The 23,430-nt window shown below is 31.9% G+C and overlaps 1 protein-coding gene across 1 annotated transcript in view; it reads left to right on the top strand.

Annotated features, from left to right (window-relative positions):
* Positions 1-22,001, top strand: part of LOC140436727 (polygalacturonase-like) — a 32,826-nt gene extending 10,825 nt beyond the window's left edge. Inside the window, exons 2-4 of the mRNA XM_072525782.1 lie at positions 9,219-9,430; positions 17,163-17,502; positions 21,582-22,001. Of these exons, the coding sequence (XP_072381883.1) occupies positions 9,219-9,430; positions 17,163-17,502; positions 21,582-21,829 (800 nt within the window). The 3' untranslated portion in view covers positions 21,830-22,001. The remainder of the gene's footprint in view (positions 1-9,218; positions 9,431-17,162; positions 17,503-21,581) is intronic.
* The last annotated feature ends 1,429 nt before the right edge of the window (positions 22,002-23,430 follow it).

Here is a 23,430-nt window from a genome sequence, read left to right as displayed (position 1 = left end):
TCTCACTATAATTGAAAATTTGATAGCGTATGTTCATTACTGTCGTATTGTAATTATACGTGTCGCAATGATGTCGCAAATCCGAAAGCGGAAACATAAAACATTAATTATCAATGAGATTCTGGACCGAATATAAATCGTAATGAATATTGTAGTAGATTGGCTACTACAAACATGGCGTAGAATATTCCACAATTTATTCTATTATCTATTTTATTGACAACTATCAATACTTTGTACCAGCAACTGACTGTAATCCAGACAAAAATCTAATTTCAAAGAAAGCTTAGTAATAGGAAAATTTTATATACGAGGATTTCTCAGAGATAGATCACATTTTTTGGTACTCGTATCGTTCTTAATATCGGCCAAATAACCAAAAAATACGACGTTGTTACAAGAGAGTTGCCGCTTAAAAATTGCCATGGAACAATATTACTGAATGTAACAGGTGAAAAATACTGTAATGATGTATACTTAGTAGAAGCATATATAATCAAGTATATAGTTGTCATATATGCACAAAATATGCACAAAAAACTAAAAGAAATGAGTAGTATATTTAAAAAACGAGTTCCCTCTGTACTCGTTGACAATAATAACAAAATTATTGTAAATAAGCACGAAATAAGAAAAGAATGGCAGCTGTATATATCAGAGTTGTTTGAAGATGACAGAAATAATATTGACGAATTCTACCAAAACTGTACTGATGGCCCAGAAATTATGAAATGTGAGGTATTTTTTTTTATTTTAGTTTGATGGCCTTGGCCGAGCCAATTAGCCAGACAAATTTAAAGACAAACAATTTTTACAATCAGAGGAATTTTTTACAATTAGAGGAATAAACATACAATCATCCGTACAATCTAACGTGCAATTAATAATAAATTACAACTTATTTTTTAATTCTTTCTTTTTATTTTTTAATTCTTTATAATTTTTTTTTTTATTTTTATATATTTTTAATTTTTTTAATTTTTTTTTATTTATTTTTTTTTTTATTTATTTTTTTTCTGCTATAATATAAGATTTACTTAAATATAAGGGTTAGTTTTAAGCTACAATTTATATTTACAGTTTTTCATATGTTAGTAAATCGTTTTTAATATATTGATATCTCTAGAGAAAATCAAATTGTTCAGGAAGACGGGAAGTGGAATTTTTAATATAATAAGATTATCATTAAATTTGTTTATGTTTACTGATTCGTGGGAACATTCAAGAAAAATATGTAATAGGTTACCTTCTTTTCCGGGCTTGCAATTAGGTGACTCCGCGAGACCCAACTTGTACATATGAAGGGGGGTAAGAGCATGATTAGATCTTAATCTGTTTATAACCCTTATGAAATGGCGATTTGATAGAGTATGAAACCATCTTTTTATGGGTATTTCAGGCTGCATTTGTTTGTAATTATTTCCAGTTCTCGTGTTTCGATAATATGTTTGCCATTTTTCTTTTTGATGCTGTTTACTAATTATATCAATATCTGAAAAGGGGAGTAAGTTCAAGGGAGCTTCTTCGCCTATGTCTAGGGCAGATTTGGCTAGGCTATCTGCTATTTCATTGCCCTTAATGCCCGCGTGTCCCTTTATCCATGATATAATAATGCTTTTCCCTAAATTTGTAATTTTATTGTAAATAGTCATAATTTCTAGTTCTATATGCTTTAGTTGTTTGGACCTATGTACGTTTGTTAGTCTGTCGACGACACTCTTACTGTCTGTAAATATTATGCAGCTGTAGGGTTCGTTACTATGTATATGCCTTAATGCAAGAAGAATCGCTGTCATTGCAGTAGTGTATATCGATGATTCAGCTGGCAATTTCAATAATTTTTTAAATCCACTTTGAATATTAATTAATGCACATCCTACTTTGTTTTGTACTTTAGATCCGTCTGTAAAGTAAAACTGATAATTTGGCCATTTATGCCGTGTAAATGATTGAAAAGCGACTGGATCTAAATTACTGTCCATAAAAAAGGTATTAATATGTTTTGAGAAAAGCTCTTCCAATATATGGGAATACATAGGTGAAACTTGATTTTCATACGTATAGAAAGTATGTCGGTATTGAGATATCCCCAAGTAACTATTTACCAGAAGAGAACATTTTTTCTTTGTCCAATATTTATGAGTTAGATCTAAAATTGATAAAATATGAATATCCTGTAGATAGTTAGTATTTTTCCCTATGGCTCAAGTAATGAATTTATCACTTAAAAACTCCCGTCGAAATTTCAGAGGTGGTTCTATCGCCTCAACTTCCATTATATTAACAGGTGTGGAATTCAAATATCCAAGACGAAGCCGAAGGCATTTATTTTTTTGTATTTCTAATTTATTTAAATGTGTGTTTGCGGCAGTTCCATATGACAACTGTAATCGAAAATGGGACGAATCATAGTACGGTAAAATAAAAGTGCTACATTTGGATCAGCGCCCCAGTTAGTTCTACAAAAGGCTCTTAGAATGTTCATTGCATTTTCAGACTTTTTATGACTTGATGAATTTGATCCTTCCATAGAAGTTTTCTGTCTAAATAAGTATAGAGATATTTTATACAATTTTTAATAGGGAATTGAATTTGACCTACTTCTAGATGACCTTGTGGAATTTGATGTTTTCTAGAGAAAATACAAATTTCTGTTTTAGATTCTGATATTTCTAAACCAATATTTTCATAGTGATTAAGAACAGCTTTAATTGAGAGATCAAAATTATTTTTACATATATCCAATGATTTGTGGGCTGTGTAAACTACTACATCATCAGCATATTGAATAATTTTTGTTGGGCTATTAATACAATTTTTTCTATATCCATATTATATTAAATAAATAGTATTGGGCTTAATATGCTACCCTGTGGAAGTTCTATATTTGTAAGACATGGTGGAGAGATGGAATGGTGAAATGTGAGGTAGAACACGCTATAAATAATGCTAAAATTAGAAAAGCTTGTGGTCCAGATGATACACCAACTAAGTTGTTGAAACTAATAGAGGATGATAACATAAAAGTAGTAGTAAGACTTTTTAATTCAATATATAACTCCGGAGTGATTCCCACAGATTGGCTCAAATCCATCTTTGACGCAATACCTAAAAAACACAATGCGAGAAAATGCTCAGAATATCGATTAATTAGCCTAATGAGCCACACTCTTAAAATTTTTCTAAGAATAATTCACAACAGAATGACAGACGCAAATGCCGCGACCAAAGATTAAATGTATTTGCATGTTTCGTGGACTTCGAAAAGGCATTCGATAAAGTACAGTATGTAAAATTAATGCAAATACTCAAGAATATCGGAATATATGACAAAGATATTTGTGCCATTAAAAATTTGTACTGGAATCAAAATGCTATCGTAAAAATTGGAGATAAATACACCGATGGAATCTTCATACAACGAGGAGTCAGACAAGGTTGTATTTTGTCGCCAACATTGTTGAATGTTTACTCGGACCAGTTATTTAAAAAGGCACTTGAGAGACAACCATATGGAATAAAAATCAACGGGGAACTATTTTATGTGATTAGATATGCAGACGATACAGTAAATCTTTCAGATAATATTGAAGGTGTCCAAATTCTGCTTGATCATATTCACGAGGTTGGAGAGGAAATAAGCATAAAAATAAACTTAAAAACAAAACCAAATTTTTAGTGTTTAGTCGTGACCAACATCCCGATGCAAAGCTTCAATTAAACGGAGTCCAAGTTGAGAAAGTGGGAACTGTGATAACGGACCACCTAGATCCAGACATAGAAATAAAACGTAGAATAGCAATGACTAAAACTACTTTTATGAAAACAAAGTCATTGCTTTGCAATAATCATCTCAGTTTAGAACTAAGACAAAGAATGGTTAAGTGTTATATTTGGTCCGTACTTTTGTATAGTGCAGAAGTGTGGACGCTAAAAGTATCGATCATAAACAAAATTAAACCATAAGAAATGTGGATTCATAGACGAATGCTGAAGATACCTTGGACAGCAAGGAAAACTAATGAAGAAGTACTAAGGAGCGTCAACAAAGATAGAGAACTGCTAAAGACCGTTAAACATCGAAAAATGTCTTATCTGGGACATATAGTAGAGGGGAAGTCGATATAAAATTTTACAACTGATCCTTAAAGATAAAATAGAGGGCCTTAGAGCTGTAGGAAGAAAACAAGATTCTTGGTTAAAAAACATTCGTGAATGGACACAGATAACAAATGCAGGACAATTATTTCATATTGCAGAAGATCGAGAAGCCTTCGCAATGGTGATCGCCAACGTCGGATAATTCTGATATGGCACGCGAAGAAGAAGATAATTGTCATACATCAGGATTTCGATCAAGCCGTCCGGTTTTTCATATTTGTTTGGTCAAGAAGATCTGAGTAAACCGGGCAAGATATTGTCCAGTTTCCAGAAAATTTCGCATATCTGGCGCACGGCTTGATGAACTTACCTTCTACGCCAACTGACAACCAAAACAACAAGTAGGATTGTACTTAGGTAGATATATATGTATACTATAGTAATTCTCAAAAAAAGGTGACATCTATAAATTGAACTGAGAGCTAACGGCAAAAATGTTAAATATCAGAAGTAAATTCTTACCGGTACTTACCGGGGTCAATTTTATTGTATATTTTTCGCTAATGTAAATAAGTGAAAAGTAAGATGGTTCTATAAAATTTGCTGCCCTAACAATATACATTCTGCATAGTGGTATAATTCACAAGCAAATAGTTAAACAAGTTTGTTAAATACTTTGAAACATCGGTAAACGTATTAACACTTCGCTGGTCTACATATATTTACGTCCTTGGAAAGAATGGAAATGAGAGAAATAGTTTATTCGTTTCAGATTCTACATGTGCAAAGGCGTGGTGTGTTCTGTTTCTTGTAGTTGTTTGTTTAAAATAGTTTTTTAAAAATATTTTAAATATGTCTTGTATGTTTAAAATGGTTTTTGAGGTAAGTAAACAACAGACAAATAGCAGAATAATATGATTTATGTTTATTCTTCTTATAGCGTTAAGCAGTTCCAAGTAACGTACAAAGAAAGCGGAAGTTTATGTTGGTAGAAGAAAAGCAGATTGTCTGTAAAATGTATGAAAATTTAAAAAATACACTTCGTACACTATGAGCTGTAGCTCAGTGTTCATTTTTAATGGGAGTATCCATGTCGGCATTGTACGTAAAAAAAGGTGACTGGAATTGTGGAAACTCCAAAAGTGTATATTGTTGTGGTAAAAAAAAAATTTAATTTAACGAGTACCAGAAAAATGTTGTTTAATAGAAAGAGAAGATTAAGTCTTATGGCGACGAAGATGTCTTGGCTCTACTGTAACGAATTATAGTCAAGCATTTGTGGACGGTTTATCAACAGGGTTACGAGGACCAACGGGTAAAAGGCAACGACTGACTACCATATAGGTAGTGAGAGTGGCTTTCACACAATAGTACACTTTTATGGCCACCAAAAAAAAACAGATCTCCAGTGTTGGTTAGGACAAAAAGGAATTCCATTTTCGGATGACAGGGTAAACGGTGAGCCTATAAATAGCATTAAACAGCATCATGACAGATATTGTCAACATGTTGTACATACAATGGCTCATGCTAAAGGCATCAACGTTTTAAGACTTCCTCCTTACCATTGCGAGTTAAACCCGATAGAATTATTAATTTGGGCTCAAATAAAGAGCTACGTAGATTGTGAAAACGTGAAATATAAAATTTCTGATCTCCAACGTTTATTAGAACTCGCAATGGAACGGATACGGAAAGAAGATTGGGATAATGCTGTTGTGATCAAAGAAGAAGAGAAAATGTGGAGATTAGACGAAAGGTAGATACGTTTTCGACGAAAATAATAATAGACTTAAGTGTGACTGGAAATTCCTCTTCGGAACAGTCGCTGAAACTTCATAAGCATAACTTAGGTAATTATTTTTTTAATAATTATATAAGATACCTGTCAAAAACTACATGATAATTTAATAATTATATCGGTCTTAGATTTAATTTTTACGTCATTACTTATGTGTTTAAATAAATAATAAATAGTTAAAATATTATTTTAATGCGCCTCTGGAAAGTTGATAAGGGAAATATCCTTTAGTCGCTTTAAGTGCGATGTTGCCAATTAATCACCTTTAATTGAAAATTGTTATAGTTTATTGCGCACTCCATAGATCTTCTTGCGCGCTTGCTTGAGTCGCTAGTTAGTTACAAGACTAGTTAAGTTACGTGTGTGTCAAAATAGAAGATGAAGAATCCTCTATGTACTGAGGAATTTCTTCTAAGAAAATAAGAATACTTTGCTACTATAATGTTAGGTTTAATAAATATAAGGTATTTTGTAAAATGTAATCATCGGAGATCAGTACAACAATTACAGAAATTCATGGAGACTAACTTAACAAACACCAAAAGGCAGTTACATTCGGCGCTGCCAATTCGTATAGTTAATGAGTTTTTTAGACGACAACAGATCGGATATAATAATCATTTCTTTAAAATTAGAGACGTTAATATCAGAAATGGTTTAAAAACTTAATCAACATCAAAATACCATATAATGTTAAAAAACTCTTGGCGCTTGGTCCTAAATTTAGTCTAATACCTAAAACTAGAGAAGTAGACGTAAACACAAGATCAGCGGATTTGGAAAATATCATAATTAATGTAGAAGAGGAGAAAAGAGATGAATATGGAGCGAAAACTAGTAACATTATAACCAATTACTTACAAAAGAAAGTAATCAGGAACGACCACATGAGTACAATGTTTAATGAATGCAAACAATTTCTAAAATATCATCAGGATTTGTATATAATATGAAGTGACAAAGGCAATGTCACAGTAGCTTTGTATTAATAGGACTATATCAGCAAAAATGGAATCATGCTTAAAGATACAAAATACTACAAAAAGCTAAGTAGAGACCCCACTTGTAGTCTTCAACAAAAAGCAAATAAATTAGTAACAGATCTAAACATAACATTAAAAATAACGAATTTAAAAGCAAAAAATCTAAGAATTTACAACTCTATAGCACCTAGATTCTACTCTCTACCAAAAATACATGACAACCCTAGCAATGAGACCAATTGTTGCATCCATTGATTCTCCAAACAGTAAATTATCCAAGTTCTTAACAGAAATATTAACAAATGCATATTACACAAAGAATGATTACTATATAAAACATTCATTTAGTTTCAGCTCCTTTATCAATAATTTAAACTTTCCCCAAATTATGTGTTGGTAAGTTTTAATGTAGTATCATTTTTCACAAACTTGTTGTTTTAACAAATCATGAATACTATAAAAAAAAAGATGAACAAACATTTCACAACACAGTTCAATAGATTTTAATTCGTTTGTAAAAATACTATCCTTCATATTTGACTCAAAACATACTGGTCTTCAATGAGGTGTATTACAAACAAATACATGGTACACCTATGGAAAATGAAATATCGCCAATACTATGCCACTTTGTATTGGATGACTTAATTGTATTAGCAAGTTACCATTTAATGTTCCATTTTTACAGAGATACATGGACGATTTAATTCTTGCACTCCCAAAAGACAAAATAATGGACACACTACACATATTTAACAGTCACTGTCCAGAGTTGCAATTGACAGTAGAATTAGAAAACAACTGCATACCATTTCTAGATATGATGATACACCGTGATTCAAACAACGTTCTAAAAACAGAATTGTATAGAAACCCAATATGTAGCAACAGGTTTATTAATTACTTTTCAGCACATCCATTTACGATGAAGACCAACCTAGTATTAAATATGAAACATAGAGTTATAACTTTGTCACATCCTGAATATAGAACAGTTGGTCTTAAAAAACTAAAAACGATCATGTTAGAGAATTCATTCTGCGAACCTTCTAAATAGACTTGTTTTTGGTGTCTTATAAGTCATAATAACAGATCAAACAGAAGCTTCAACAAACAACCAAAATACATTGTACCACTCTTTACCATATATTCCAGGTTTAACAAATAGACTATTAAACACATTTAGAGAAGTACCTAATATCAAAATTGGAACCAGAAATATAAAAACAATATCGAAATTACACACCAAACTTAAAACACCCTTAAATATTAAAGAAAGCTCCAATGTAGTGTACTATCTACCTTGTAATAATTGCAATAGAATATATATTGGAGAAACGTCCAGAAATTTGTCCGAAAGATTAACATCGCACAAGAGTGACATTAATCTGAATAAAGTACTAGCCTGTGCATTAAGTAGACATTCTATTACGATGGGTCACTGAGAAGGGAAATAAATTACAACAAAAGACTGTTCCTAGAAATGTGTTTAATTAAAACTACACAATACACCTTAAACAAAAGAGAAGACATTGAAAATCTTAGTGCTATATACAGTTAACTTCTTTTAAAGAAAAAAACAGCAACTATATAAAAGTTCTTTAAAAGTTACACAGAAAAAAAAGGATTATTCCAAGTTCAAATAAGATAAAATTTTTTGTTTATTTGTGTTTGGTTTTTCCCTTCTTATTTACTTATTAACATAAACTCTGTTGCTTTTTTAATAAGTGCAAACGAAACATTTTTACATATTATGTCAAAATTTGCAATGAAGGTTTGCATAAACATAGACCCTTCCTCTGTCAAACTAACCTTAAATGAATTTAAAAAATAGAAGAGACATGGTAATAAGTTTTGACTGAAAGAAAAAGAAAACCAAATAATATAATGTCGAATGTTAAGTAATTCTGCTAATTTTATAGTACAATCCTCACAAGGGTAAGCCTGTTAAAGATACAACAACTTCATTGTCTAATGTAGTTTTTGTTTTAATTTTTAGTATGTTTTAAGAAAGAGTTAAATAAACTCGAAAGCTTAACAAACCTTAAAGAGGTTTACTTAAAGGCCAGTATTTGACTACAAAATCCAAAATATCCATATATATTATTACTTACCTAATCACTAAAGCCTTTCCAAGAAAAGAAAGAATATATATATATATATATATATATATATATATATATATATATATATATATATATATATATATATATATATATATATATATATATGTATATATATATATATATATATATATATATATATATATATATATATATATATATATATCTAACTTAATCGTTTCATTGCTTGCTTACTTGCTACTGTTTTAGGTTCCATACTGGACGCTCAGGGCGAAAAATACTGGGACGGTCAAGGAGGTGCAGGCGGAGTCACGAAGCCTAAATTTTTTTATGTTCAAACTACGGGAGGATCAGTCTTTAAAAATATATATCTTTTGAACTGTGCTCATTTCTGTGTTGGCGTAGGGGCAAAAGACACTACAATTACTGGATGGACTATTGATAGTGTTGCTGGAGACAAAGTAAGACAATACAAAAAAAATATACCTTTACATCTATTATTTTAAAAGTGTTTACCTGTCAGATTTTAATTTTACAACCTTTCATGAGAGTCATACCACAAAAAAAAATACGCATAGTGTTGATTAAAATTTTACAACTGCTTACTATCTGGGAGCAGAAACGATAAAGTTTTATACTAAATTCTACTATTAAACTACAAAATTATTATCTAGTACCATATTTTTCTTCTCTGATCCACAATGAATTCTGGTGATTATCATGGCAATCTTTTTCTTATATGCGGTAGCACGGAAAAGGTGCACAGATGTTGTGTTGAACCAGGTTCTGAGGTTCTTTAACCAGGATGTTTTTCTTGTTTCTGAACTTTGCTTCCCAAATATTTTTGCCTGCAGGATGGATTGTAGAAGGGCATATCTGGATTCATTTCGCATAATGTGTCCAAAGTATTGTAATTTTCGAGATTTGATGGTGGTCAGTACTTCTCGGTTTTTCTCCATTCTTCTGAGGACCTTCTAATTTGTGACTCGCTCAGTTCCCGGGATCTTAAGTATTCTTCGATATAGCCCCATCTCAAATGCGTTTAATGTTCTATACATATCTTTGTTTAAGGTCTCAGATTTGTTCAAAATGGCGGAGAAGACAAAGTATACCAGCATTCTCACTTTTATACCAAGAGAAAGGTTGTTGTGTCTCTTAAAAAGGCCCTAATCCGGTTAAAGGTAGATCTAGCTTTTCCAATGCGCGCTCTTATCTTCTTGTTGTTGGTCCTTTCTTCATTTATTATAATGTTGAAGTAGTTGTAGTTGTAGTATCTGGCGCTATCAAAATTGTCAAAAATACTTCTTTACGATACTTAATGAGATTTATTGTTATATATACTATCAGAATTCGATTAGTACTATGTAAAAGAATGTATAGAGAATATTTTTTAATATTTTCAGATACACACACAGATATACACAGGTACTGTACACACATGATGTTTTTGTCTATGTTTTCTTCGTTGCCAGAACCAGAAATATGAAGCTGATTAAAAAATGCAGATATAATACAAAAACTGTTAAGTTTTAAAGTTATTAACATTATCATCATCATTATCATCATTTGGTTCTACAACTCTATGTGAGTCTTGGCCGCGTTTACTATTTCCCTCCATTGTTGTCGGTCCTGAGCAGCTATTTCCCATTGCTGTATCCCTATTTGGCGTAGATCACTGGCTACTGCTTCTTCCATCTCTTTCTTGGGCGACCAACTGACCTTCTGCTATCGGGCCTTTCTCAGAATGTGGCGTTCAGGAGTCTTTCGTTACTCGATCTTAGTACGTGGCCCGCCAAAGTTATTAACAGGTATGTATTTTACAGTAAGAGCAGCCTTGTCACGGCTAGTGCCAAATGTAGGTAGCCCAAAACGAAGCAGGAGGACGTTTTTGTCGTCAGCAATCACATATCGTCTGAGCGCTTTAAAAATTGCCAGCGCATTCCACGCAGTATTTGAGGATGCAATATGCGTCATAGCCGGGATGCCACACCTATTGGACAACTAGTTGAAGAAGACCCTTGACAGGCAAAGAGAGTTAACTATATCTACACTGTGCCGAGATGAACTTAGAAGAAAAGAATGGCAAAACAGCATTGATCGGTGGCAATTACAGTAGGATTACGGAACAGCAACCAAATAGACGCATTGTCTTACTCCACATGTGAATGTTTGGCTGAACCGCAAACATGGCTCAACTACTATCTGATGCAGATGCTCTTAGGACATGACTATTTTCGAGCATATCTTTATCGCTTTAAACATGACGATCCTTCAGAGCGTCCATCCTGTCTCGGGGACAGTCAAGATGCGGAACATGTATTCTTCATGTGTACTCGTGTATACATTTGAACTTGCTGCGTAATACTCTAGAAGCAATTATTAAACAGAAAATTTGACCAGAGACGCTAGTAAAAAAATGCTTTTATCGAAGGCAACTTGAGATGCAATCAGCACATTCGCGATGGAGGTCTTCCGGGATCCTCGCCGCTTTAAAATGAGACAAGCTAAAAATAGAGAAGCCTAAAAGAAGGGAAGCGATGACCTTATTAACATAAAGAAAGAGCAATAGCTAGATCCTTCCCCCATGAAGAAATACCTTACGGTAGTACCGTGGGGCAAACAGAGGCAAAAGAAAGGAACGACTTTTAGTCGGTATTGTAATATACGAGTCCGACAGAGACAGGGTAGTAAAAGAAGAATCACTTTAGAAGGATGTCGTCTTCTAATCAATACAATTGATATGAATCGGTTACTGAAATAGAGAAACGTTAATTAATTACTTCCATAATTATCCTGGTGTTTCCTGTCTGGTCATCTCTTTCTACTGATTAATCGTTTCTATTAGTTTTTGCATATTTCATCTAGCTCTAGAACATTTAAAAGAAGGTATAAAGATAAAAGGTAGATCCAATATAAGTATGCTGACGATACAGCGGTATTGGGAAACAGCGCAGAAAATCTACAACTTCTATTAAACCAACTTAGCAGAGATAGTGATGATCTGGTCCTAACAATTAGAACCACTAAAACGATTAGATAGATAGATAGATTATGATCATAGACCGACACTCTAACTTGCAGACAACAACTATCTATGACAAGCTAATGAAATAAGTAACAAAATTTGAATACTTTGACTCCTGTCAGGCTATATATCACAGAATACCTAGGTCTAGAACTAGACCTTAAAATAAGAGCAATGAGGGCAAAGGCAAGAGCAATTTTTCTCGAGATAAATATCTTGCTGAGCGACTGCAGCCTCAGAATAACCATCAGGCACAGATTTGTCAAATTTACTCTTTTTTTTGTAAGGAGTAGCATTTTGGACCATAAAAGTCTAAACATCGCCAAATGACGAAGTTTTGAACAGAATGAAAAAAACAGAGATCTGTTAATATTAATTAAGATCGGAAACCACGTTTCCAGGACATATATCGCGCCACCATAAATATGAGCTCCCAAAACTAGTCAGAAAGAAAAATAGAGAGCCGCAAAGTATCTGGCCATAGGCTTCCTCAATTGGACAAAACTATGTTGATATACACTCCTGAGAACGGCAAGTTCTTAGTTTTATCATATTCGTCATTGTGTCCATAAATCTGGTTATCATTTCTCCGCTGTCTGTTTGCAGTCTGTGGCCTTATTCTTCTGGTGAACCATTTTTTAATAGCGTTACATAGCATTGGTCCATATGTCCATAGCCATGGTCCAACAGATGCGCGGGTCTGCGCATCTATTGCTTTATGATTTCCAGCGCCTTTCGCACACTTAGTGGCTGCGGGGAACTGGCTACTAGTATATTAATAATTAACAGTTATAGCATTGAATAGGTTTTTCCGATCTGTCCAAGTTTCCAGTGATAAATGCCACGTATTTTAGTGTGGTAATCTTTCTTAAGGCCTCCTTTTTCTCTTTTGGCACCTGGATAATATACAGGGATGAGTGCCTTAAGAACCGGCAAAATAACGCAAAAGATAGAAAACATAATACGTTGTGAAATAAAAAGAGATGAAAGTAGTAGAGGTAAGAAATTATCGATATTAACCTATAATTAACTTTACATTACATTAGAATTATCGAAAATTTCTCACCTTTAGACGTTAGCTTATGAGCTGATTGACTTCAGTCATAGTAATACGTATTATGTAATGTAAGTAAAACAGTTTAAGTAGGAGTATTTTTTTATCCAAAATTAAAATATTGATCAATAATAAACTATAATTTGAGACGTCGCATACACTCTTCTCAATACAGAATTATCATAGCTTGTTATTCTGTATTCGTCAACACAGAATTAATTATCAAATTACTACAAATTAAACTGTTTACTTACATTTGCTTTATTGCATTCAATCAGTTTTTACTTTATGCGAAATTTAAAAAATGTAAATGTTCGACGTAATACTTGTAATATTATGACTGATGTCAACTAGCTCATAAGCTAACGTCTAAAGGTGGGAAACTATCGATAGTCCTAATGTAATTTAATATAAATTAGAGGTTTCTATCGATAATTTCCCACCTCTACTACTTTCATCTCTTTTTATTTCACAACGTATTATGTTTTCTATCTTTTGCGTTATTTTGCCGGTTCTTAAGGCACTCATCACTGTATATGGGTAGAGGCTTTTTGTCGTTTCTGACTTCATTTTCTTGATGCTGATTAGTTACATACTTAGGTCCTCAATTTCTCGGTTCATCAATTCGGCGTCTGCATCTAAGGGTACTTCCTTATACGTGCCCTATAGGGTTTGTTTTTTCTCTGTCTACATACGATTTTCTGACCGTCCTCCAGTGACTGTTTTCTTCACTTTTTTGTCACTTGAGACGGCGGTCATATTAACTTTTACCTTAGCTTCTTTTGCCACTTCTGCGTCTGCTTTACTATTAGCATAGCGTATTAGCAATTGGCTTCGGCTTTTTATCTCGATTAATCATTTGTTTAGTTTAAGTTTTTATTTGTTGTGTGTTTAAATTTTAGATTTGGTTTGGTAATTTCCTTCTTCATGTTTGTAAAACTGAAATATAAAGTAATAATAGCTCCTCATAAAACAAGATTAAAGTAGTAGTGACTTAAACACAACAGCGAAATTTATTTAAATGTGGAAAACCGAACAATAACAAAAAAAGACAAAGCTCTGTTTGGTCAATGCTTCTCTTTTTTCCATTGCTATATAATCGTACATGAACTCATCACTACAAGGACTCTAAATAATTTTATAATAATATTTCTACAGAAGAATTGTACGAGTGCCCAATACAAACACAAAAGCAAACTATCAATTTTGGAAGAGCTTATTATAAAAGACAGGCTATTAAAAAAAGAGAACAGAGCATACCTAAATTACTTCACCAATATAAGAACGGGGACTATGAAAATATTGTTAGTAGAAGAAAAGGTAGGAAACCGAAGACTAAGAGCTAGATCTCCGACAAGATGGGGAGACAAAATAAAGACCTTGGTGGAAAAATCCCTACATGAAGGCATGTTAACAGCAAGCTCACAATATTTAGATTGTTTTTATGCCCTGACAATGGTTCAAGAAGTGAAAAGGAGAAAAGTACATATAGGGCTTAAAAACAACCAACATATTTATATGTTGATGACAATGGTTTGTTTAATAAACACTCTCTAAGCTTGGAAAACATACCAATGGAAATAACCAAATTTGGTATAAAAAGAAGGGAAAAATAAAGGGCCCCACCTTGACCTTTTTCGAGAGAAGGAAAACTCGACACTTAACATATGAAAAGATTGGTTTAAAGAAGATTAAAAATATAGAACATAACTCTTCGTTCTTAGATTTAATACACGTTATTGATAAAAATTTTAAATATTTATGAGGTTTTTTATTGTGATATCTTAGTAATGCTGTAAATGGCTTTTTTTCCATTCCAAAGTTAATGGCACTGGCAACGCCAAAAGGCCAGTCATGTTTTCTCATAGTTTTATCATCCATTTCCATTGTTTACATTATATACATATTAATATTATATACATGTTAAATTAGGATACAATATTTTTATTGGGTTAGTAAATGCCTAAATATTTTGGTTACTTATTTTCATTTTTATTGTTTTTTTTTTATATCAGTATATATAACTTGTAACTTTTTTTTTATTTTTATTGTTAATTTCTTTTTATTAGTATTATTTTTTTATTGTTTAATACTATTCATTTATTGGTTTGTTTTTTTTTGGTTTTTTTATATATTGTTTTTTTGTTTTTTTTTTGTTTTTTTTTTGTTTTTTTTTTATTTCGTTTTAGGCTTACAAATTTATTCATATGTCGCAATAAGTAATATTAGTAGATTTTACATACTGATATATGATGTTGTAGGTAATATTATCCTCTAATGTCAATAGATTTGAAATATTTTTTGGAAATTTCATTTTGTACGATATTATATTGTGATAAAACTTATCAATTTCTATTTTTTTTTAACAAGCATTCTAAAAGAATATGTTATAAATCGGCAATTTCATCACATAGACAGTTATTATTATCTAACAAACCTATTTTATGTTTATACGCTGGAAATAGTGCATGATTGCAGCGCATTCGACTTATTATCCGAATAATTGAACGATTACGTGTATTCTTAAACCATGGTTTGTCCCTTATTTTTGGTTGTATATTCTTAAAAAACTGTCCTTTGTCTCCACATTTATATTTTATCTGCAACTTTTCCTTAAGTTTCTTTCGAAATATTGGAATAAAATCAGACTCTGGTATTTTTAATCTAAGTATTTTTCCATTCTTCGCACCATCTTTTGCTAAATAGTCCACCTGAATGGGCTTTTATCCATGATATATAAATTTTGTTTACCTCTACTTGATACATTTTGATACAATTCCAAAATATCAAGAAGTATGTAATTAAAATTAGGATTCAAACATAGATTATTACGTTTTTCTACCGAACTTTTAGAGTCTGTAAATATGACAAATTTATCCTCTTCTTGTTCTAAACACAAATTAATTGCTAATTTTATGGCAATAAGCTCAGCACTGAAAATTGACATTATATCTGACAGTTTGTATATTAGCTTAATATTTTTGGAAGGATAATAAACTGCACAGCCAACTCCATGTTTCGATTTAGATCCATCAGTATAAACTTTTTCATACTTTTTCCATTTTACTATACAATCTCGATAATATTCTTTTTGTATAATAATATTGTTTTGACACAAATAGCGAGCGTTAATATGGGTCTTAACTGGAGAAAGAAACATTTCATAAGAATAATTCCATAAAGGGATTACATTTGATTTATAAAGTTCTTCATTTCTGTGTACATTGGTATTAAACCTTTTAACTAATAATGGTATTTTTTTCTTATCCCAATATTTAGATGTTAAAACCAAACCAGCTAAACTTGATATTTTAACCAATAACTTGGACTTCTGACTTCTTAACTTTAACACGAATTTTGCCAGAGAAATCTTCTCCGAAGATTCAATGGCGGTTCGCATGTTTTTGTTTCGATAACGTCTACAGGCGTTCTTCCCAAGTATCCAATACTGAGTCGAAGACATTTGTTTTTATTTTATCCATTTTTATAAGATTTGTTTCTGCTGCTGAATGGTAACATAAAGATCCGTAATCTAAAATAGATCTAACGAGTGTTCTATAAAATATTAACATTATTTTTGGATCCCCTCCACAGGAGGAATGACCGAAAGTTTTTAATAAATTAACACTATTTTCTGTTCTTTTGATTATATAATTTATGTGTTCTTTCCAATTTAATTTACAATCTAAAATTACTCCTAAAAATTTAGTGGAAGATTTGTAAGGAAACAAATATTTTGATAATTTTATTTGGTGAGGACACCGAAATCTTTTTTTTATTAAAAGTAACTAAATACTAATTTTTCTTCGGAAATTGATAAGCCGTTATTAAAAATCCAATTATCTAAATTTCTTATTGCATATTTGAGTTATCTATAAATGGTTGATTGACGCTTAGTCTAAAATCTTAGACAAAAAAAAACTTTAAAATCCAGTTGATATGCTAAATAGACATTAGATTTCGTTGAAATTGATTTTAGTATTCCGTATTATTTGTAGTTGCGAAACTTATTCTTTCGAATTTATTTCAAACCGGCAAATAATGTTAATTATTGTACTCTTTATCCCAGTAAAATATATTTATAATTTTTTTCTTGTATATACTTAATTTTTAGGATTTAATAGCATTGAATACAGATGGATTTGGTGTATCTTCCCACTCTGATAACATCCTCATCGAAAACTCAGTCATCATGAACCAAGACGACTGTGTTGTAGTTAATCAAGGTACCAACATGGTGTTTAGAAACCTTCATTGTTATGGATCTCACGGTCTTAGTTTTGCCGTTGGTTTTGGCGGAAGAGACAAACCAGAAGATGACAGTGTGGCGTCGAATATAACATTTGAGAACTGTTGGGTTTCGAATGGTCTCTACGGAATTCATGTTAAAACTGGTGCTGTTGGAAATAAAGGAAGAATTGAAAATGTTGTTTTTAGAAACATTAAGCTCTCAGGTAAGATTTTTTACTAAATCAAAGCCAAACAAAAAATTTATTTATTTTAAAATTTCAACTATGATATGCATGAGATATGTTGTGGAATGTAATTTCAGATTTTTCATGTCTCTAATTACATCTTTATTAACGTCTGTTTTGCCTTGCAATTCTTAGAAGGCACAGATTAAAGGAGAAATCTCAATTTGGTTTCGACAATTAGAAATCTTCGGATTTAGGTTCGTAATTTTTTAACAAGTTTTTATTAAAAATACTATTAGTAAAAGCCAGGCGTTCACTCGTTGTCTTCTGAAATAGGAATGTGATAAAAACATTTGTTAACATCTGTTTTATTTAAAAATGATTATTCTTTATCGTTTAAAATAAGGAGTTTTCAACGATCGACCGAATAGAACAGAACCACAGAACAAGATCCTACAGCATACACAAGAAATAATACGAGGAAACTAACAATACCATCCATAAAAGAAATATCAGAAAAACTTAAAAGGATAGGAAATAAACACATTGAGATCTATTTTGTCTAAAACCAAACCTAACAATGAACAAGAAAGAACAAAGAATTGCATTTATAAAATACCTTGTGAATGTGATCAGTTAGATTTAGGTGAAACATCAAGGCTATTCAATGTTAGAATAAGTGAACATCAATCTTATATTAAAAATAGAGAATTTGATAGATCTCAAATATGTAAACACGCATAGGAAAATGAACGTAGAGTTTAATGGAACGATTTACGTATAGTCCTAAAAACAGATGATAAAAAAAGAGAAAAATCAAAGATGAAAAAATACCACTATAAGTAAGTCAGTAACATATCGAGAATATTATCATTTATATTTTTTAAATAAGATATATATAAAATCAGAATTTGGTGTTTATTGAGAATAAACTAAATGTAAGGTCAAATACTTACCAGGTCGGTATAGTGTTACGAGGTTTTTTTCCCTGATTTTTTCCTTATTATTTACTATGGAATCACCAACAGGAGAATTTTACTGTCATCATGGCATGTGGTTGTCTTTTTTAGGACGAATAACATGTTAGGATTTTTCTGACGGATATTCTCAAGCTAAAGTTAATTTCATCTAATCGAATGAACTATCTTACAATAAAGTCGTCCCAGAAACGCAACTCAGCTATATTGGCAATATTATTTTAAAGTCGTCTACTTTAAAATGTATAATATATGTATGAATTGTCAACATAAATAAGCCAGATAAAGTATTATTATTAGAAGAATTTTTCACCAAGTAAAAAAAACAAAATTTGTTTTATGGCTTATTCCCATTAAAATAGTAATTGCTTGAAGATGCCACAAAGAAATAGATTCAGAACAATACTCACAAAAGTCATACAAATTCTGCATGTAAAGGAAAATAAAGTAAAAACTTACCAAAAATATTGTTTACAAAAGCGTTTACTCCAAGTTAAATTATATTCATAAAAATAATTGTTTAAGTAACGAACGATAATTACATATTAAAATGAAAATTTTTATTTACAGCTTTTTCCGAAATGTTAAATCTGAGAACATTCTCGCTTGATGCTCCAACAATAGTCAGCTATCATAAAAATGTACAATGTACATCCCATCGGCCTTGATCCCGTGCCTCCATGACATTCAATTTTTGGTGGACTCGCCTACCCTGCTTTTGCAGAGTGGATGAGTCCACCAAACGGGTGGACTCATATCTTAATTACACTCTTCATATCTTTTCGTAATTTAGATATATCATTTCCACAGTTGTACATTTTAACATCTACTACTGTTGGTCAGTTGGTCTTGAGCCTTGAGTAATGCCTTGACATTTTCAATTTTATAGTTTCCCATTGACTGTAAGTTTGACCGAACCAGTGATGGCTTCAGTTTGTACACTACTTTCATTTTTAATTTTTATTTCTCATTTGTCAAAGTATCTCAATTTGATATTTCACTTTCTTCTTTCTATAGTATTGGTAGTGCTTGGTACACCTTTTTAGTGTAGTCAACCAATCACTCTCTAGCAGATTGTTTAGTCTAGTTCTTACATTCACATTCTGTGTCCACTACATTTGCCCCCAAACTAACACCTGAGATCACTGACATGTTTTAGTGTGAGATCTGGATTATATGGTCTATACATATAGTAATTAATATAATTAAATATTTCATCTATTGGCTTCTCATATATTAGTGGTCAGTTGGACTTTTGGTCAATGTTCAGTTTACCATAGAATTTTTAAAATGTGCAGATCACTCTAATTGTGACTACCCATCTTCTTCTTCTTTTTCTAGTGCCGTCTCCACCATTATCGTGTCTAGGTCTCCATTCTAAAATTTTCTTCATCCAGCCTCCATCTCTGACTCTAGTAACATGTCCTGTCCAGTTCCAATTCAGCATTGTAATTCTTTTAACTGCGACCGTAACACCAGTTTTCCCCTATTTGATTTAAAACCCTGTCTCTGAGGAATACATTCAACATTGACCTCTTCATTGCTCTCTGTGCCACTTGAATCTTATTGATTACTTTTGTGGTAAGGGTCAATTTTTCTGCTCCATACGTTAGAACTGGAAGTACTCATTGATCAAAGAACTTTCTTTTCAAGCATAGAAAGACTTCCTTTAGTTTTCTGTAAGCTAACTATCTTAGTCCTATTCTCCTGTTTAACTCTGTCGTGGCCAAGATACGTATAAGTATAACCTTGTTCAATTTGCGTGCCATTAGTTCAAATGTTTTTGGTCAGCAGAAAGTTTGTTATATATTATGTTTTGAAAAATATGGCCAAGTTGACAGGCATGATCTACCCGGTCTTCAATAGGGACTATGTTGTCTGCAAACCTCAAGTTGTTGTAAATAGAGCTATGCTAAACTGAGTCAAATGCTTTCTTAAAGTCTACAAATATTAATATTAATGGCTTGTTGTATTTTATTAAGAATTATTACTTGTAGGTGGTCATTTAATCCAAAGCCACTCCTAAATCCAGCTTGCTCTAATTGTTGGTGAAAATCTAGTTTAGATCCCAGTCTGTTAGTAATTTTTCTTATAAAGAGCTTATATAAATAGGATTACAAGGTGATAGGTCTGTATAACTAGTTCTATAAACTTTGGTAAATAAACTCTTAATACTGCTAACCTTGTATATAAACGAAAACTCAGACTTCAGGTCGGAATGCGCTACACTATTTCAGAGTGAGTCACACGTATCACTACAGGATCCCAGGCGTAACTAAACAAGTCCAGTGTCGACTTGTTATACATGACATAAGATGTTATCGTATGCGCCATTCACCCCCGCTCCATCCATCGAAGAAGGTAACTGTCAGCCAATAGAAGAATAATAGTGTTTTCTATGATCCATACTAGATTTTGAGCTAGAGAGAAAACTTAACGTGGTAAAGAATATCTAATTACAGTTTTTACACGTACAAATACCTATAAAACAGCTCAAAAATCAATCACACACAGCAGAAAGTCTTTTTTTTTAATTGTTCCCCAGTGATTATTTCTAAAACTATTTTCTTTTATTTTTTAATATTATCTACTATCTTTAATGCGAAATAACCACAATTTTAGTTAAAAATATGTTTATTTTGACATTTTGACTTGTACTGTGCAAATCGTTGGTATCTCTGACTGTTGGATTATTTTTCTGTAATATCGACTAACGGAGGAGATAAAGGAACAGTTGCAGATTTTAAACAAATTCCTTTTATATGAGAAATAACTTTTCTATAATTCCCAATTAATTGTGTGCTCCCTGAAGGCATAAAATGTGAACAAAGAGTGGTTGGCACAGGTCGATTTTTATATAGAAGTTTTCCCCTTGAAAATAAACGAAGATGTCCTTTTTGAATTTTTAAAATCGAAAATCCTTGTACTAATAAATTGCAAAATTGATTTGATGTTTTAAATTCTTGTTAGTTTAATTTTTTACATAAAAATTCCTTTAAGAGAATTTTACATATTTTTATTTAAATATTTTAGATTATTTTATTTAATATAGGTATATTTTGAAGCCGTACATTGACATTTATTTATAAGAAAAATTATTTTTACAATCGAACTTTTTTTGGCATGTTTTTTCTCTTTTAGGAATTCAAGAAGACGGAATTTATATTCAACAAGATTATGGTAATATCGGAAACTTGGAAAGTGAGGTTAAAATTTACAATTTAACTGTGGAAAACGTTACAGGATCCGTACAAGGAGTGTTAACAAGACCGATACACGTTTTCTGCGGTAATCGAAGCACGTGTTATGACTGGAAATTTTCCGATATAAACATTTTGGGAGGCGGAAAAAGTTACTGTAATTATGAGCCCGATGAATTTCATTGTTAATGGTTTTAGTGGAGATATTGGAGTGAAATATTTTTAGTAAAACTCATTAATAAATCACTTGAGAAATTTGGAACATTTAAAAAAGTAAAATTTAGCAACTACAAATTAACTTTGTGGTTTTCAAAATTAATCAGGTGATTGTACATTTTATTTATCTAACGTATAACATATAGGTATTAAGAAAAATGTTGTAAATTACAAACTTTAGAAAATAAAACTAATAGAACTGAAATTAAGAGATATCTATTAAATGTAGATGTCAAGACTACGTATCTATAGATTTTTTTCATATAAAAATGAGTACACGTTACTCAAGATTTACGACGTCAGAACCCCCTAGCGTTGCCAAAACATCAGAATAGTTAACCCTTACTTTGGATTTGTATTTTATAGGCTACTGTCATTTTCAAATATTCAAATTATTGTCTATCTTTTAAATCATTTACTCACTATTGTCTGTTAATTGTGCCTATACGTCTACTAAACTCAGAAAGTTAATAGTACTGTCATCTATAGTGATCATTCAAAGTTAGTCACAATTGTTTATAAGATGGTTGCCTAGTGACCGCCGATTAGAAAAGGGCTTGTTGTATTCAGTATTAGCTTAGAGTAGAGTATTAGTGTAAAAAAAACGGGTGTGGCAGTCCAGCGGTACTGCCGGTAGAAGTTACACTTCTATACACCCATTCGTGGTTACAAATTTATTTGGGAGTCAATCTGCACAATCATTACATATGTAATGCTATAGGTAAGACATAGTAGAAAGAGAAACAGAATTAATAACAACTTACTACCAATTAATAAACAACATTTGACCTGTAATAGGAGTATAATTCATTTATTATACTCCTTGAGTCAATTTTTCATTGACTGAGTTGGATTGAATCAATATTTTGATGAAAATGTATATTTTTATTTTCATATATGTATGAAAGGACTTAAATGCAAAAATTTTTTTACACATACTCTACAGTAAAATTCATTGTTTATTTTGTTATTAATATAAAAATACAATACAAATTAAAATGCAATATTCATAAGTATTTAAAAATGACAATAATATACATAACTTTTCTTCTTCTTCTTATGGTGCCGTGCACCTATAGTGCGTTGGCGAATTATCTTAAGGTCAGACGTCTGTCTTTTGCGGCATGCAAAAGTTCGCCAGTGTTAGTTACGCCTGTCCAGTTCTTTATATTTCGCAGCCACGACATTTGTTTGCGACCTACTCCTCTCTTGCCCTCAATCTTTCCTTGGATAATTAGTTGAGGGATTGCGTATTTTTCCCCTCTCAGGATGTGGCCCAGGTATCCAATCTTTCGTGCCCTGATCGAGCTGAGCAATTCTCTCTCAGTATTTGCTCTTCTTAGGACTTCCTCGTTTCTTACCCTATCTGTCCATGGTATGCGGAACATTCTTCGCAAGGTCCACATTTCGAAGGCTTCCAACTTGTTAATGGAAGATATTTTCAACGTCCATGTCTCCATGCCGTATTACATAACTTTTCTACGTACGCATTAATTTACCATGTAATAATATTAATAAAAAAGTCCTGTCCGACTGGGAATCGAACCCCGGTCTCCCGCGTGACAGGCGGGGAT

Source organism: Diabrotica undecimpunctata, chromosome 3 (genome assembly GCF_040954645.1).
Source record: "Diabrotica undecimpunctata isolate CICGRU chromosome 3, icDiaUnde3, whole genome shotgun sequence".
In the NCBI taxonomy this organism is placed as follows: domain Eukaryota; kingdom Metazoa; phylum Arthropoda; class Insecta; order Coleoptera; family Chrysomelidae; genus Diabrotica; species Diabrotica undecimpunctata.
The sequence above is the reverse complement of the archived record's forward strand: the minus strand, read 5'-3'. Positions and strand labels throughout refer to the sequence as shown.